Source organism: Enhydra lutris, unplaced genomic scaffold (genome assembly GCF_002288905.1).
Source record: "Enhydra lutris kenyoni isolate GAN:26980312 unplaced genomic scaffold, ASM228890v2 scaffoldscaffold17, whole genome shotgun sequence".
Lineage (NCBI taxonomy): Eukaryota > Metazoa > Chordata > Mammalia > Carnivora > Mustelidae > Enhydra > Enhydra lutris.
This window is the reverse complement of record NW_019154101.1, coordinates 5,639,755-5,655,059: the sequence shown is the minus strand read 5'-3', so window position 1 is coordinate 5,655,059 and position 15,305 is coordinate 5,639,755. Positions and strand designations below refer to the sequence as shown.

The 15,305-nt window shown below is 58.0% G+C and overlaps 1 protein-coding gene across 1 annotated transcript; it reads right to left on the bottom strand.

The window, feature by feature from the left end:
- Positions 1 to 456: 456 nt before the first annotated feature.
- Positions 457 to 15,222, bottom strand: LOC111147508 (cullin 7). Its single transcript, XM_022503528.1, has 26 exons — positions 15,048 to 15,222; positions 13,675 to 14,262; positions 12,574 to 12,725; positions 11,931 to 12,431; positions 11,267 to 11,405; positions 10,971 to 11,167; positions 10,448 to 10,676; positions 9,723 to 9,960; positions 9,527 to 9,632; positions 8,335 to 8,562; positions 7,952 to 8,042; positions 7,676 to 7,847; positions 7,405 to 7,510; positions 7,017 to 7,112; positions 6,648 to 6,823; positions 6,187 to 6,320; positions 5,678 to 5,860; positions 5,303 to 5,409; positions 5,035 to 5,217; positions 3,177 to 3,337; positions 2,848 to 3,064; positions 2,491 to 2,764; positions 1,616 to 1,761; positions 1,342 to 1,468; positions 1,059 to 1,264; positions 457 to 836 (listed from the first exon to the last, which is right to left on the bottom strand). The coding sequence occupies exons 2-26, from the start codon at positions 14,252 to 14,254 to the stop codon at positions 513 to 515; spliced, it is 5,073 nt and encodes a 1,690-aa protein (XP_022359236.1). The 5' UTR covers positions 14,255 to 14,262; positions 15,048 to 15,222; the 3' UTR covers positions 457 to 512.
- Between the last annotated feature and the right edge of the window lie 83 nt (positions 15,223 to 15,305).

The window sequence follows — 15,305 nt, the reverse complement described above, 5'->3', positions numbered from 1 at the left end:
CCGCAGTGGCCCAAGGGTCCTTTATCTTACCGTGCATTACCCTCACTGCTGGGTATGGTGGCTGAAAGAGGAATTCACGGCATGTCAAATGTCCCCATACCTGGTGCTCGTCAGAACCCAGAGGGATTCTGGTCCATTCCACAAATGAAAATGGAGCCCTGCTTAACAATCTGCGCAAGTCACGAGCCTTGGGTCTCCAGCCTGCCAGATGAAAGCACTTCAGAGCACAAACTCTGAGAAGGGCTGGAGGTCCATCCCTGTCCACTTCCCCTCCCAAGAGGGGGACACCAAGTTACCCCACCCCCTCCACCGCTCTCCCCAGGCTGCCTTCTTCACCTTAGCAGTGACGCCTGGCGTGGGATGACACGATCTCAGAGCCAGAGGGCTCCTCTCCCTCTTCAGCCAGGAGAGTCTCCACTGCCCCTGTCAGATCCTTAGCAGTCACCACACAGGCCATGTAATCAAACTCCCGCATTTTATTTCCATGGAAAGCCCTGGTCCCATCTCCAGGGCTACCGGAAGGTAGAGAAGCTGTGGGTGCCGGTGCAGGAGGCGTAGGGCACGCCCCGAGAGCGGATCTGCAGGGTGTGGAAGGTGAGGGGCGGGTTGGGGCCAGAAGAGCCTGGGTTCAGGGACTCAGTGTGAGGCTCCATCACCGTCACAGGGACCGCATAGGACAGTGTGTGGGGCCGATCATCATGGCGCCTCACGGTGCCCTTGCCCAGGAGGTGCAGGACGCAGGAGAGGACATCAGTACTGCCACAGGCAGACCCCTTACCGAGGCTGCTGACCAAACCTCTGGGAGGGCACGGGCCCTTCTGCCAGGCGTCCAGGACCTGGGAAGGAGAAGCAAGGGAACACAGCAGGTGGGAGACGCCCAGCTGACTCCACCTCGAGCCCCCACTCCAGGCACAGGCTGCGGGCCAGTGAGCCCCAGCCTCCCCCGCCAGACACCTACAGGCTCCACGGTGAACCAGATGCTTCAAGTGTTGACAAGCCTCCTCCTACGGGCTGCACCCCACCCAAACCTCCCTCACCCACAGCCCACCCCCGCCTACCCGACAGACAAGTTGGTCAATGTGCAGCCCCTCGTCCCCGTGCGCCTTGAGGATTCGGACAATGAGGCAGTTCAGAAGGTTCCGTCTCTTCTCCAGATTCCGACCCTCTTCATCCTCAGCTTTCAGGTACGTCTGAGGTGGGATGAGCCACACGTTGCCCCTCCTTGGCCTGGGCTCCTCGCTGGCATCCCGAATCTTGAGCACCCCTGAAATGAGCGCTAGTCATCAGCAGGAGGCCCATGCAGAGGCTGAGAGCAGAGGCCCCTCTGCCCCAAGTACATACCTCCTGGGACATCCTTTTGCTCTTCAAGGTCCAGGGGGCCTCTCGAAGAGGTAAGAGGCCCAATCGCCTGATCGAGCACGTCTGGAGAGAGCCCAGAGAGCGCCAGCAGACTCTCCATGGAGACAGCCTTAAAGAAGATGAAGGAGATATTCAGGGCTTCCCTGAACGGCGGAGCAGAGAAGGGAGAAGGAGGGAGAACAGGGAGTCGAAGTTTAGGGAAGAGGGGTGAGGGACAAGGTGCAGCGAGCCAGGATGCATAGCTGGGGCGGGCCACCTTCAGGTCATTGAGATACAACAGCAGCCACATCTGCACGGTGGACACATGCAGGGTCTGGTCCCCAAACTGCAGCTCAGCCCGGCCCAGCCACGTCCACTGCAGCCGCCTCTGTGGGCCCCGCTCCAGGGCCGGGTAGCTCTGACCTGAGACAGAGCAGGGAGAGGAGGGAGTCAGGGCTGGTGAGGGGGGACTTCTGGTTGAGCCTTGCCTCTGCTAACATCTGCTGAGCATGTGCCCCAGTGTTTATGGATACTATGCTTCCTGGTCTGAACTTCTGGAGCTCAGCCTCTGCAGTGCCTGCCTCGAGTAAGCCTCATGTATCTGGGAGCCCACCCTGTGCCTTGCTTTGTACCAGGGACTTTGATCAGTGCCTTCCAGAAGTTCCCCATTTTTTTTTTTTTAGGGAGACAAAGCCATGAAGTGAGGAAGGCCTGGGGCTCTCATCAAACTGGAATATCCATGAGAGAGGGAATGAGGTCTCCCTGCTTAGTCTGGGAACCCCCTCCCTGCCCAAGGGCACGGTCTGAGTCTCTTCCCCTTTCTGTGTTGCTGCCCAGCCCAGGACCAGACTCCAGCAGGGAACTCAGGCAATGATGACTGACCAGGAGCCAGACCCCTGTCATTTCTGGTGGCCTCAGGTGCCCCTGCCCCATCCTCCCCACCTCCCACTCTCTAAAGAGAGTCCTTTGTTTTAAGAACAGAAAAGGAAAAGGGGACAGCCTGGGGACCTGGTGCTTGACAGCCCCACCCCTCACTCCAAACCTGAGCTCCTGCCTTTTGTTCTCAAATCCACTCCACTGAGGCTCCTGTCCCGGGGCCCACCCCCACCCCAGACTCCTTTCCCGAATCCCATCCTCCTCTTGGCTCCTCACTCTTGCTGTAGAAGTTGGAGTACTGGTTCACAGTGCCCCTGAGGTAGGAGGGCAGGCAAGTTCTGGGGTTGAGTGTGTGACGAATGGAGGCAATGGGCCAGCAGCGAGGTGACAGGACCAGCACAGACACTTCTGGCATTGCCCCCTCATAGTAGAGATCCTCATCTTCCTCTTCTTCCTTGTCGTCCTCCCCCATGGCCTCTGCAACCCCAGCTCCCTCTGCTTCCTCTGCCTTCCCTCCTTTGTGCTCCTTGTCGCTGGCCTCGTGGCCTCCCTGAAGGAGAAATGCGGGGTTTCCGACAGCTGCCAGGCCTCCTCTACTTGGTTCCCCGCTTCCTTCCCTGGGCTGGCGCCTACCTGTATCTTCTTTTCGGTGTCGTCCAGCTTCAGGAGCTGCTGATCGAGCCGCTGGAGCTGGTAGACGTGGAACTGACGTTGCAACTCCTCGGACGTGCTCAGGCTGCGCAGCATCTGCTGGGGGAGGCGGTTGGGGAAGCAGGGACCGATCTGCTCCAGCACGGCCCCCTCCAGCCAGCTCGAGCCCACGCTCAGGAGACGGTCAGCCATGTAGTGCCTGCAGCACACGCAGAACGGGCCGAGCCTCAGGATGGCCCCACGGCCTGCTCTGGGACTCCGGCCACCCGACACCCCCACCATCCGCTCCCCCCGCCCCGCTCCACGCTCACTGGTAGTAATGCTCAAAGGTGGTGGCTATCTCCAGGCCAGAGAAAATGAGGACCGTCTCCAGGCAGCGCTGCAGCTGCGCCAGCATCTCCATCCCGCGGGCTCCGCCAATCCGGCTGCCCTGGATCCGCTGGTCGATGTGCCGGGCGAACTGCTCACTCACCTGAGCAGGGAGAATGGTGCAGGGAAACCATGGACCGGCAGCAGGAGGAGGCAAGCAGGGGCACAGGGGAAGGTCTGAGAAGTGGACAGGAGTGGCTGAGCTGCTTCCTAAGGTGGGTAACGCTTTTACAAAACTCTTTTTAAATTTTTTAAAAAGACTTCATTTATTTATTTGACAGAGAGAGATCATAAGAAGGCAGAGAGGCAGGCAAAGAGTGAGGAGGAAGTAGGCTCCCTGTTGAGCAGAGAGCCAGATGTGGGGCTCGATCCCAGGATCCTGAGACCATGACCCGAGGCTAAGACAGAGGCTTAACCCTCTGAGCCACCCAGGTGCCCCTACAAAACTCTTTTATAAAATTGTCACCAGCTGTGCAAATTGACAACAAGGAGGTGTTTTGTTTTTTTTCCCACATGGAATGTGTCTAAAAATTAGACTAACCCCAATAATTTAATGTGAGGAAATGACTTACACACACAGGGATGGTCACACTGCAGCGTCACTGATCAGACAGAAGGGCTGGAAGCAGCTCGAGCAGCTACTGTTCAGCCCCCTGCCCTGCAGCGATCAGCCCGGCTGACTTCATCACCTGCCCAACCTTATGCCTTAAAAACTGAGAAGAGGGACTTTGTCTATCTTCAGCTCTTACCACAGCACCGGACACAGCTGAAGCATTTATTACATATTTATAGAATGTGGGAAGGGCAGAGGAAATTCTAGTACATCCCTTAGATGGAATTTATACAAAAATTAAAAATAAGGACAAGGAGCAACACTGAAAAAGGCTTTTAATATAATGGTCAAGGGCGCCTGGGTGGCTCAGTCGGTTACGTGTCTGCCTTTGGCTCAGGTCATGATCCCAGGGTCCTAGTATGGAAACCCACGTTGGGCTCCCTGCTTAGTGGAGAGCCTGCTTCTCCCTCTGCCTGCTGTTCTCCCTACTTGTGCGCGCGCTGTCTCTGACAAATAAATAAATAAAATCTTAAAAAAAAAATCTAACAGAGCGGGGGCAGGCATTTGGGTGGCTCAGCTGAGCGTCTGACACTTGGTTTCAGCTCAGGTCATGATCTCAGGGTCAGGAGATGGCGTCCCAGGCCGGCGTCCACGCTCAGCATGGCCTCTGCTTAAGACTCTCTCCCTCTCCCCCTGTTCTCTTTCTCTCTCTCTCACTCTTGCTCTCGCTGTTGCTCTCTCATTCTGTCTCTCTAAAATAAATCAATCAGGGGCGCCTGGGTAGCTCAGTCACTGAGCATCTGCTTTCAGCTCAGGTCATGATCTCAGGGTCTTGGAATCGAGCCCTGCATCAGGCTCCTTGCTCCGTGGGGAGTCTGCTTCTCCCTCTCCGGCTCCCCTTCCCCCAACTTACACGAGCATGCTCTCTCTTTCTCAAATAAATAAAATCTTAAAAATATCTTTGTATAATGGGCAAAAGACAACAGGATAAAGCATTTTAGCTACTTGTGAGTAAACTGTTAAACAATGCACATGAACAGAAACAAAAAGCTATCAAGGTAATAATATTAGGACTGCACGTTGCAGGTCACCATGTGTTTCTTTTGTGTTTGAATTTTCAAACACAGGGCTCTGTATAAGCCCCGCTCCTGGCTGAACAGGAGGAACAATGGAGGCCGCTGTGAGGAGGGGGGACAGGGACATTTGCAGGGAGGGGCCTGGGGCGGAGGGGAGGACAAGAGGCTCACGTGGGCGGCTTTGAGGAACGGGAGCTTCAGTAAGCCACCGGCACAGCCGTTGTGCAGGGCCAGCAGGAAGGCCGCCCTGGGCCCGAACAGCTCGGAGCTCGACTTCTGCAGGTTGTGAAAGTGTTCGCAGTAGCGCGGCACGAAGTCGTCATCCCGCCAGTGCGAAGTCAGGAAGTTGTTCACCTGCAGGGAAGCGGCCCTGGGTGAGGGGATGGCTGGGCAGGCCAGCTTCTGGTCCAGCCCTCCGCCCCAACTCCCCTCCCTATACCTGCTCCTCCACCACCGCCCCCCAGCAGCGGGTCAGGTTTCTCACGATGCTGCTGGGGAGCCCCCGGGTGGCCAGGGAGCTCCAGTCATGGCTTTGGTTTCTGCCCTCTGTGGAGACAGGGGAAAGGGCAGGAGACAGGGACAGCCCCTCAGCTCAGGGGTCCCCAGACCAGGGTGAGCCCTGGGGCCTTTCCTGACATGCTGCCCCCTCCCCATGATGCTCCTGGCTGGGGTTGACAAAAACTGGGAAGATGAACAGTCTGAGTGCGGCAGGGAGGGAAAGCGGGAGGAGGGACAGAAGGCTCTAGGGTGCGAGTGCATGAGGGCACAAAGAAACGCTTTTCATTGAGCTCCCACCTGAATCCCGGGTACTCACTGGGGCGGGGAGCAGCCACGGCTGGAGGCGGCGCCTCACAGGGCTCAACGTGCACCAGCAGGTGGGTGAGGCGGCGCACCCTCGAGGAGAAAGCAGCCGCACGGCTCTGGGGGTTGTGCGCAGCCTCCCGACACTCCAGGTACTGGTCCAGCAGCCAGCCCAGGGGGCTGATGCCATCCTCATCTGGAGGTGGGGGGAAAAACAAGCCAAGGTAGGCCGTCTCTCCAGGGCAAAGGGAGAGGATGGGCTGGACAGAAGCACCAAGAAGGAGGGATTGGACAGAAGTTACTGGGTGGTGAGGATGGGGGCAGGTAGCAAGGCCCCCCATCTTTATGGTATCAGCTGACACCTGGGAGACATGGGAAAGGAGATGGGCCCTGGGCTGGTAGAAGAGGGGCACTGGGGTACCAACCAACACAGGTACCAAAAGGGCCAAGAAGATAAGGCAGGTGGCTCTAGGGCAGAGCAAGAAGGGGCTGGTTAGTGGGGCCAGGGGTCGGAGTGGTTACCGGGGGAGGTGATGTTCTGCACCAGGGGGCTGACCAGGGCCTCCCAGCAGGTCTTGCCCAGTGCTTGGGCGGCCTCGTTATCAGGGAGGAAGCGATCAGCAAAATTCTGCTCCTGCCGCAGAGCCCCATTGAGTCTGAGGGTGGGGATGAGGGAGGCAGGTGTCAGGGGCTTGAGGCATAAATTACCCCAGCATCTGCATGGCCGAGGACTGCCCGGCTAGCCCCTAGCAGCCAGACCCAATCTCTACCCAGTACTTCGAAGCTCCCCTATGTTAACTGGCACACCCCACCCCCAGCCCACCAGAAAAATCTCTTCTCTTCATCGTTTCTTTCCTTCCCAAAACTGGAGAACCCTCCAGACGCCTCCCCAAGCACGTTAGCCCTCCAAAGAGCCCTACCCAGGGTACTGCTCTTACCTTTCACGCACACTCAGCCACACACACACACACGCTAGCACACACCTAGAACTCAGGTGCAGGAGGCTCCTGCGGTCCTCTGCTATGTCCTGACTCCAGGCCTGTGCCCGAACCATGTAGAAGAGGCGTGTGTGACGGCACAGCTGCTCCCGGAACACCGGCCAGAAGGTGGGCTTGGGGCCCAGGACCTCTACGCCCCGGATGCGCGTGTCGATGCCGCCCTGCAAGGGACACAGGCCTGTCTTCAGCCGACCCACATCCCCCTTGGAGTGCGCTGGGGTCAGGCACACCTTCGTGCCTTCCTCCTGGAGCTGCCCTGGCCAGGAGTGGGAGCTCTGGCTCAAGATCTGAACAGCTACAGGACACGGAGCGCCGGAGCCGCAGACCCCAGCCTGGGCCCCTCCCTCGCCCCACCTGCTGGCAGCGCTTTATGCGGATCTGGATGACAGGCCAGAAGCGGTTCAGGTTCTCCAGGAGGACCACCCGGCTGGCGGACGGCATCACGTTGACCTGGCGTAGGGTGCGGTGGGCTGTCAGCTCCCTGCGTGTGGATGGCAGTGCTGACAGCACCCACGCCTGCTCCTGCGCCCTCTTCCTCCCCTCAGCCCAGCAGATGTGGCGTCCTGACCAAGGGGTCCCAACTCCGCCCTCACAGCTCGGGGCCTGATGCCATCATAAAGGCACAGGGAGAAAGGACTCTACTTTCTCTGGGGCTCCGGACAGGGAAGAGCTTAGGAGTTCATGAGTCTGGGCAGGAGGGTGGACCCTGCGAAGGGTGATCTGCTGGCATGACGGTCCCTACCGAGTTGAGTTCTGTGTTAAGAGAGTTGGGGCCGTCGCCCCCAAACACCACCACCCTCGCTGGCATGTAGCTCGAGTCTTCACCAGCCACCAGCAGAGTCAGCTGCCTGGGAGCAGGGACGAGGAAACCATCAGAAGCGGAACAAGGCATGGCCGCATAGACACAGCCAAGGGGCCTCTGTGGTTGTTTGGGCTCGAGGGGGCGGTGGTGCATCCCCCAAGACAAACACAAGGCAGTCACCACAAAGCACGTATGTTGTGGGACGAGTTACCGGACAAGAACGCCCTGGTGCATGTGCAAGGTGATGTAGTGGGAGCCCGCACTGCCGTTGGACTCCCAGTAGGTCTTGGGGTTGCGGTCCGTCAGCTTGCTGGCCCGGTGAGGGTTGGAGGACACCTCTACCTTCTCCCAGCACTTGTCCTCCTTCACCTCCACACTGGAGCCTGGGGGCGGGGGGGCAGGGGTGGCCGTCACAGCCTGGTAGGCATGGAGGGAAAATAGACACAGGCGTGGCAGGGGGTGGTGGAAGCTGGGGACAGGCACAGACCCTGGCACAGGTATCTGAGGAACACATCAAAGAACGGGATATTGATGGGTCGGTGGGTCCGTCTGTGGTCTTCGATCTGGCCCAGCACCATCTGCAGCCGGAAGAGCAGAAAGAAGGGGTGCGGGGAGGGGAGAGGACCACACGTGGAGAGCACTCGCAAACGTGTGTGGAGGAAAGACCTGGCAGCAATGGGACTTCCTCCAGAACCCTGGTAGAGCAGGACCAGGCGGGGGAGGGGTTGCAGAGAACAAATGCCCTTGGGTTCACTGGCCTTGCCCGCCCTTCCCAGCTGCAGGAACATTGCCTCCTCCCCTGCCACTGCTCAGGATTCATGTTCTCACCCAGTGGTGAACCCACAAGCCTCCGCCTGCCCTCCTCCTGACCTGGATACAGCCTCCCAGGATGTTGGTGGTGAGTTTCCGGTAGAGGTGGGCATGCTTCTCACACTTGAACACCATGTCCCGCAGCTCCTGAGCCAGCTCCAGTTTTCCTAGGTGCTTTTCCAGGGCCTTGGAGATGGCATCTCGGGCTCCCAGCTGATTCAGGACCACGGCATAGTCCCTGCTCACGGAGGCCAGGCGGTGCAGGAAGAAGATCAGCTCCTGGAGCACCTGCGGTGGGGACAGGGCTGGAGACTAAAGGGCACGAGGCCCGGGGCATCTTCAGGAGTATTTCCTGTGCACCCACTGTGGTACGTAGGTGCTGGAGCTATCGCAGTAAACAGACAGCAGAAAGCAGGGAGACACAAGGGCTGGGTGGAGCTGGAGAACCCAAGGCAAACAGACATGGAAAAAGCTAAGACGTGCTCTCCATCCTGGGGTGCTTGACGACTGAGGACGTTGGCAACAGGTGCAGAGAGCTTCCCAGGTGGTTCCTTTTTAGGCCCTGTCCCAAAACCAGGTGTGGGGCTGCATTTTGAGATGCTCAGGCCCTAAGCACCATACCTGATGGTAGGGAGGGGGTGGGGAGGGACGCTCAGTGAGTCCAGCTCCAAAATGAAAATCTGGGTAACCGCCAAAGGTGTGCACTGCAGACAACCACTGCCAAGCCTTCCAAGCCCAGGACCTCTCTGTGGCGGGCGGGGGACCTTGAGATGTGAGGTCCCCTCTGCCTCCTTCACCCCCATCCCCTGACAGGCCTAGCCAAGCAGGAGCCACTGAGGCTTCTCATGTAACAGAGATGTAACCTTCTGTGTAAGAAAGGAGACGGCAAATAAGATTATATGCTTGGGCTTATTTATATTTGCATAAGGACACACAGGAAGGACACATACGTTAAAATGAGTAGTGATCAACAAGGGACATGGGGAGAGGCACTGGTAAAACTGGATGGAAGTGAGAACAGGTGGAAATGAGAATTCTCAGTGTAGACCTTGTTCTACCATTTTGATTTATAACCTGTATGAACGTACTACCTATTTGGAAAAAAAAAATCGATTTTTAAAACAAATCCCAGACCAGGAGCACAGAGGCTCCACTGTGCCCTCTGGAGCCTTGCCCAGAGGGGTTGCCCTGTCAGAGGCTGCCTTGTGGCCTTTCCCTCCAGCATCATCTCCCCAGAGCAGGGTGAGGGTACCTCTCGGTCAGTGTCTGGTGACCGCAGGCAGGCCATGCAGGCGTCCATGGCCTCGTGCCAGGGGAGCAGCGGAGCCTCGGGGAAGTCCACCAGCTGCATCAGGATTCTGGGGAGTGGGGGTGGGGAGGCAGGAGGAGAGAGATGTGCAGCTAGCCTCAGGGACCCCTTGGTCCCATGCCCCGCCCCACCCCCTCACCTCAGAACGGTCAAGTGCAGGGGCTTGTTGGCTGCCGGGGTGGCAAGGCTCCGCATCAGGGTAAGGAAGGGCTGGGGCTGCCGCTGTAGCTGGAGCAGGAAAGGCTTGATCTCCGTCTCCTGGGGCCCTCCTGAGCTGAGGGCGTGCTCCAGGTCCAGGAAGGTCCTCCCAGGCGGACCACAGCCCTCCATCAGTCGCCGCAGAGGAGTGTCGGGATACTGCGTTGGGGGTTCTTTTCCTACAGGAAGGTGGAGGTCACAAGAGTTGGCCGTGGTCGGTGAGGTTAGCATCAGAAAAGGACAGACACATTCATAATTCCTAATTTCTCCTAAAAATGGTTTTTTGGGGGGCAGGGGTCCCCCGAAAATTAGTTTGGGGATCTTAGGGCATCTCTAAATGTATTTATAAGACTACTCTGTGGCAAATCTTATGTTTCATACTCTTAAAATAGCAAAGGAGCCTCCTGTCTGCAAATTGCAGAGCGTTTCCCTCTATCTAAAAGCATGCAATAATTTGGCTTTCTCTACACCAGAAAAAGTTCGGTGTGGGGGTTTATGAGGCTTCAGATCTCTTTCAATGTTCTGACTTTCCATCCTCCCCCGCTCACTGGAGGGAGCTGCTCTATTCGGGTGCCAACTCTTCCAGACAGGAGGACGCCTGTCCTGGGAGGAAGGCGCCTAGAGGCCAGCCTGCAGAGCTGCTGCAAAGTCATCCCGGCGCCCCACCTTCCTCTCTGGCTGCACCTGCTGATTCCTGAGGCTGAGCCTGGGCTTCCAGCAGGGTTGGGTAAGCTGGCTGTCCTGCCAGAGCCTCGGGCCCATATTTCCTATAGACATGGCAGTTGAGCAGGTCCCTGAGAGCGCTGTCATCGAGTCGCTGTGGCAGAGCCAGCAGCAGGTCCTGGGCCAACTCTATAGGCACGGCCAGCTCAGCCAGGATCTCGTCATCCAGAACCTGTCGTTGGGGAGAAGGTCTCACTGTGGTAGCCCTGACCAGCACAGACGCTCCGCGGGTACTTGACAGGGGTGGGAGATCTCAGCACACACCTTCTCTACCCTGAACCTCTCCTGGCTGGCAGCTGCCTCCTCCCACACATCTGGCCAATGCCTCTGAACATTCTAGATACCCTCTGCTGCAGCCCCCGACACTGCGGACCTCTGCTCCCCGTCCTAAGCCTCTCAAATGCTCTATCAGCCCAGCCCCTGCCATGAGCCCTCCGACTGCTGGGTGTCTCCAGGCTGACTCTACCTCCCCATCCAGGTTCTCCTGCAGAATCTGGAGAACCTCCTGATGGTCGAGGCCGTCCAGCTTCTTGATGAAGAAGAGGAGCTCCCACCACTCCGCCTGGGACAGGTGTTCACTCTCCTCAGCATCCTCATCCTCAGGCAGCACGTAGGGCACCGCATAGAGTTCTGTCATGGGCTTCCACCGCCAGGAGGGCACAGCTGTGGAAACGAGTCCGAGGGCCCAGGGATGTTGTTGCCTACTCAGCCAGACTACCACTCCTGGGCTCAGTGCTGACCCTGCTTCCTCTCTGGGCTCACCTACACCCAGGGCTCCGCTGACTGCTGCCCTGTGGTAGTCCTCAGCCTCAACCACATCCTCAATGTCTTCCTCAAAGCCCAGAATTTCCAGCATGTGCCAGTGTACCCAGTAGGTGCGGCCCGTCGACTCCCACAACACCTGGAGGATGGGGAGAAAAGAGAGGGAAGGGGAAGAGACAGCTCACTTACTGGCTGGTGGTGGCCCAATGATGAGGACACACAACTCTCTGGCTGACCACCTGGCCAGGTTTGGAACAACGTCCAAACAACACAACGCTGGCATATGGAGGACACGAACATGTACATAAAGGCCACCTTCTCTTGGGAATAGGCTGTTTCTCCTCCCACCCATCCCAGATGCCTTATGCCCCCCACCCCAAAGAGCCTCCTGGCCTCAGCTACTCTCTCCCTGACCCTGACCTTTGGGAAAATCTTGCTCTATCCATTTCTTCCTGGGAGTGAATCTTCCTGACCTCATGGCCTCCCCAACCCCGATTTTCTTAGCCTTCCAAATGGCCCACCTCTCACTTGCTGACCCCCTTTAACCATTCCAATCCCCACGGGGTTTTCTCCGGAGGTGGCCTGCCAGAGCCCCTGCATGGAAGCCCCAGTTATGCTCCCCTAGCTATATCCCCAACAGTGTCCCCCATGCACCCTCGCTCACCTGCACAGGGGGCACGCCGTTGTTGCTCTGGCGGAACTCGCCCTCGTCCCCAGCGCTGACCTCCTCGTAGTCATCCAGCATGCGCACTCGCATCCCGGGCTGCAGTGTCTCTCGCACGTATAAGGCATAAGTGTTGCCACTTGCAAACTCAGAGCGGGGGCGGAACCTCCTTGACCTCCTAATGGAGGGCTGGGCCCGGGTGGGTGGCAGCCCCGGGCCAGCCTCCGCCAGCTGGGGCTGGAAGATGGAGCAGGAAGACCGGGCCAAGGGCCCCTGTCTGCTCGAGGCCCAGTCCCAGCGCATGGCCTGCACCAGCTCTGAGATCAAGGTGCCCATGGCCATGCTGAACTCCAGCTCCAGTCGATCCCTTTCCCCACTCAACTCCTCAGGAGAAGAGTTATTCTGGGCCCCTGGTTCTGCAGTGCTGTCATTCAGCTGGTCCAGAAGGGAAGTGACATGCAAATAGCGCTTTACCAGGGAGAAGAGCAGCCTTCCTGGGACCTGTGGGATGAAACCTTTGGCCTATATCCACCTTGTCCCAGCTTCAGCTCCTCTTTCCACTCCATCCTTTAAGGACCAGTACAAAGGCCTGGTCCCTTGATCCTGTTTATAGCACCCACCCCAGTACCTCCCCACAGAATACCTGTGGCAGCTGAATGCCTTCAAAAGACATGGGATGTTCAGAGAGCGTGGCCTGTGCGAACAGAGCCAGCAGAGCACAGCGGCTGTCAAAATCCAGGTGTTTCTCAATGGCCTCTTGCTGGCTCAGCGATAGAAGAATCTGGGTCCGGGTCCCTGAAACCCACACCCCAGTCAGGAACTGCTCCCTCACATTGCCCTTCCCAGGCATCCCTCCTAGACCCTCTACTCTCTCAGTCCAATCCCTTTGTCATCACACATTAGGGATGACCTGATCTGATTTGCTTCAAAAGCAACAACTTGGGGGTGCTCAGCTGGTTAGCCATCTGCCTTCGGCTCAGGTCATGATCCCAGGACCTGGGTTCGAGCCCCGCCTCGGGGTTCCCGATCAGCAGGGAGTCTGCTTTTCTCTCCCACTCCCCCTGCTTGTGTTCCCTCTCTCGCTGTCTTTCTCTGTCAAATAAATAAATAAAATCTTAAAAAAAAACAATAACTGGGGTGCCTAGGTGGCTCAGTCAGTTAAGTGTCTGCCTTCGGCTCAGGTCATGATCCCTGGGTTCTGGGATCAAGCCCCAGGTCAGGCTCCTTGCTCAGCAGGGAGCCTGTTTCTCCCTCTCCCTCTGCTTGCCTGCCTGCCACTCCCCCTGCTTGTGCTCTATCTCTCACTATCTCTCTCTCTGTGTCAAATAAATAAATAAAACATTTAAAAAAAAACAATAACTTCCTCTTTTCTATATACATATTTTATATAGATATATATCTTACAATAGTCTAATATCGTAACTCTTCCTTTGCATAGAAATCCAATTAATATGAGGTTTTTGAGGATTCAGCCCTTCCTCTTTCTTTTAGTATTATTTTTTTTTAAAGTAAACTCTACGCCCAAAATGGGGCTTGAACTCACGACCCTGAGATGAAGAGTTGCACGCCCGCCTGACCGAGCCAGCTTTCCTCTTCCTAGGGAGAGGTCCCCACCTCCCTTCCTATCTCCTTTCTTCCACCTCAGCAAAATCACCGAGGCACTGATGAGGCAGGGGCTCCTGCCACAGTGTCCTGTGAGGCCCCGAGCTGACCCAGCTTCCTTTCCCCCCACACTGTTCCTCACCAGCATCATGGGAGGCCAGGGCTTGGATCATCCGGCCCGCACTCCAGCGGATCTGATAATCAGGACTACTCAACATGTGCATGAGCAGGTCCAGGACCCTTGGGTCTTTGAAAACCCCAGTCAGAGGCTCGATACTGGCGTAGGCGCTGAGTACATGCACAGTATGAAGCAAAGGAGCAGGAGGGATGGTGCCCACACACTCCTCCAGCTGCCGGAGGGCCCTCTGAATCAAAGCCTTCACATCGGTTTCCATTTCCCCCAGCACAGACTTGTCCAGGGCCCCAGCCTCCCCCGCAATCTCCTGAGAGGGCCCGATGACCTGGCCATCCTCGCCCAGCATCTTGTGGCAGTTGGCGTAGATCTCATCATTGGACATCCACAGCAAGATGTGCTCGGCCTTGCAGTCCACTTGGCTAGAGCCCCCATCCCCGTCATCCCCGCGCCGGAGGATGAGCCAGCGGATCTGGTACTCAGGATGCCCATCGTGGCCCACCCGCTGGCGGATCAGCTCATCTGGATAGGCGTGCAAGCCGGGCCCCAGGGGCACTCTGAATTCCCTGTAGCGGAGCTCCCCCACCATGCCGGCACCTGAGACACACAAGCAGGAGAGAACAAGCTAAAATGAGAGTGGGAGTTGAGAAAATCAAGGTCGTCCAGGAGTTGGAGAAGCAAATGTGGTCACAGCTGTCCGGGTGTCTGGGGTAAAAGCAGGGCCCAGGAGCTGCCTGCTACAGGCTGGGTGGGGCCAGGCCTCACAGGGAACACTGGGGTGTTTGTTCTAAGAGTACAGTATTTGGTTGCAAGGAGGGTCCAAGACCCTGCAGCCTGGAGTGGGTTGGTTTGGAGCAGTGGGAAGGGGACAGCGGGGGCAGGGCAGCCTTGGTGTTACAAGTGAATCCCAAGGCCCTGATACATGTTGCCCCAGAGGGGTGTGTGTGAGGTGTGGGTGTTGTTGGGGAATGTGTCTGGAAGGGATGCCACGTCCAGTGGCTGAAGCGCAGGAGTGTGTAACAGGCACAAGAGATCCGGAGAATTGTTGGTGGAGTGGGGTGGGGGGAGGGCAAGGCGCGATGGGCTGGGAGGAGAGGATGGAGGACTGGAGACGCGGGAGCAGCAAGGCCGGTGGGGGCGATGCAAGACCCAGGACAGGGTCGCGGGAGACCCGGTGGGTGAGCGGCGGGAGGCAGGTGGACCCGAGGGGCCGGGGGTGCGCGGCAAGGTACGGAGGAGGGGGCTAGGCCAGATGAACGAGAATCCCAAGGCACTGGAACTGGGGTGGGGGAGCGCGAGATCGGGTGGGCGCGCGGCCGCTGGGCGAGTGTGTGGAGGAAAACCCAGGGTAGGGGCAGGGGCCGCGGCGGGGCTCTGGCCACCTCAGAAGTCGATGGGGGTCCGGGCGCGAGGCCTGTCCTTCGCCGAGCTAGGGACGCGGTGAAGACGATGGCGGCGATGCTGGCAGAGATTTGGGCTCCGCCTGGGCCCCCGAGGGGGTCGAAGCGGAGAGGCGGGAGGGGGCTTGCCTCTGAAGGACAGGCGGGCGGGCAGGGGGCGTGGCACGCAGGGACAGAGCACCTTGGGGCGGCCACTGTCATCACCAGCGCGCACAGGTCAGCAGCCGTCCGGGCGGGGCG

What these genes read in the sequence shown, in the direction of transcription:
- LOC111147508 (XM_022503528.1), bottom strand. Translation starts at nt 14,254, where the DNA reads ATGGTGGGGGAGCTCCGCTACAGGGAATTCAGAGTGCCCCTGGGGCCC. An exon ending in CAGCGGAGCCCTGGGTGTAG is followed by an intron (nt 11,168 to 11,266) that starts GTGAGCCCAGAG and finishes TCGTTTCCACAG; the next exon opens with CTGTGCCCTCCTGGCGGTGG. An exon ending in CACCAGGGCGTTCTTGTCCG is followed by an intron (nt 7,511 to 7,675) that starts GTAACTCGTCCC and finishes CCCTGCTCCCAG; the next exon opens with GCAGCTGACTCTGCTGGTGG.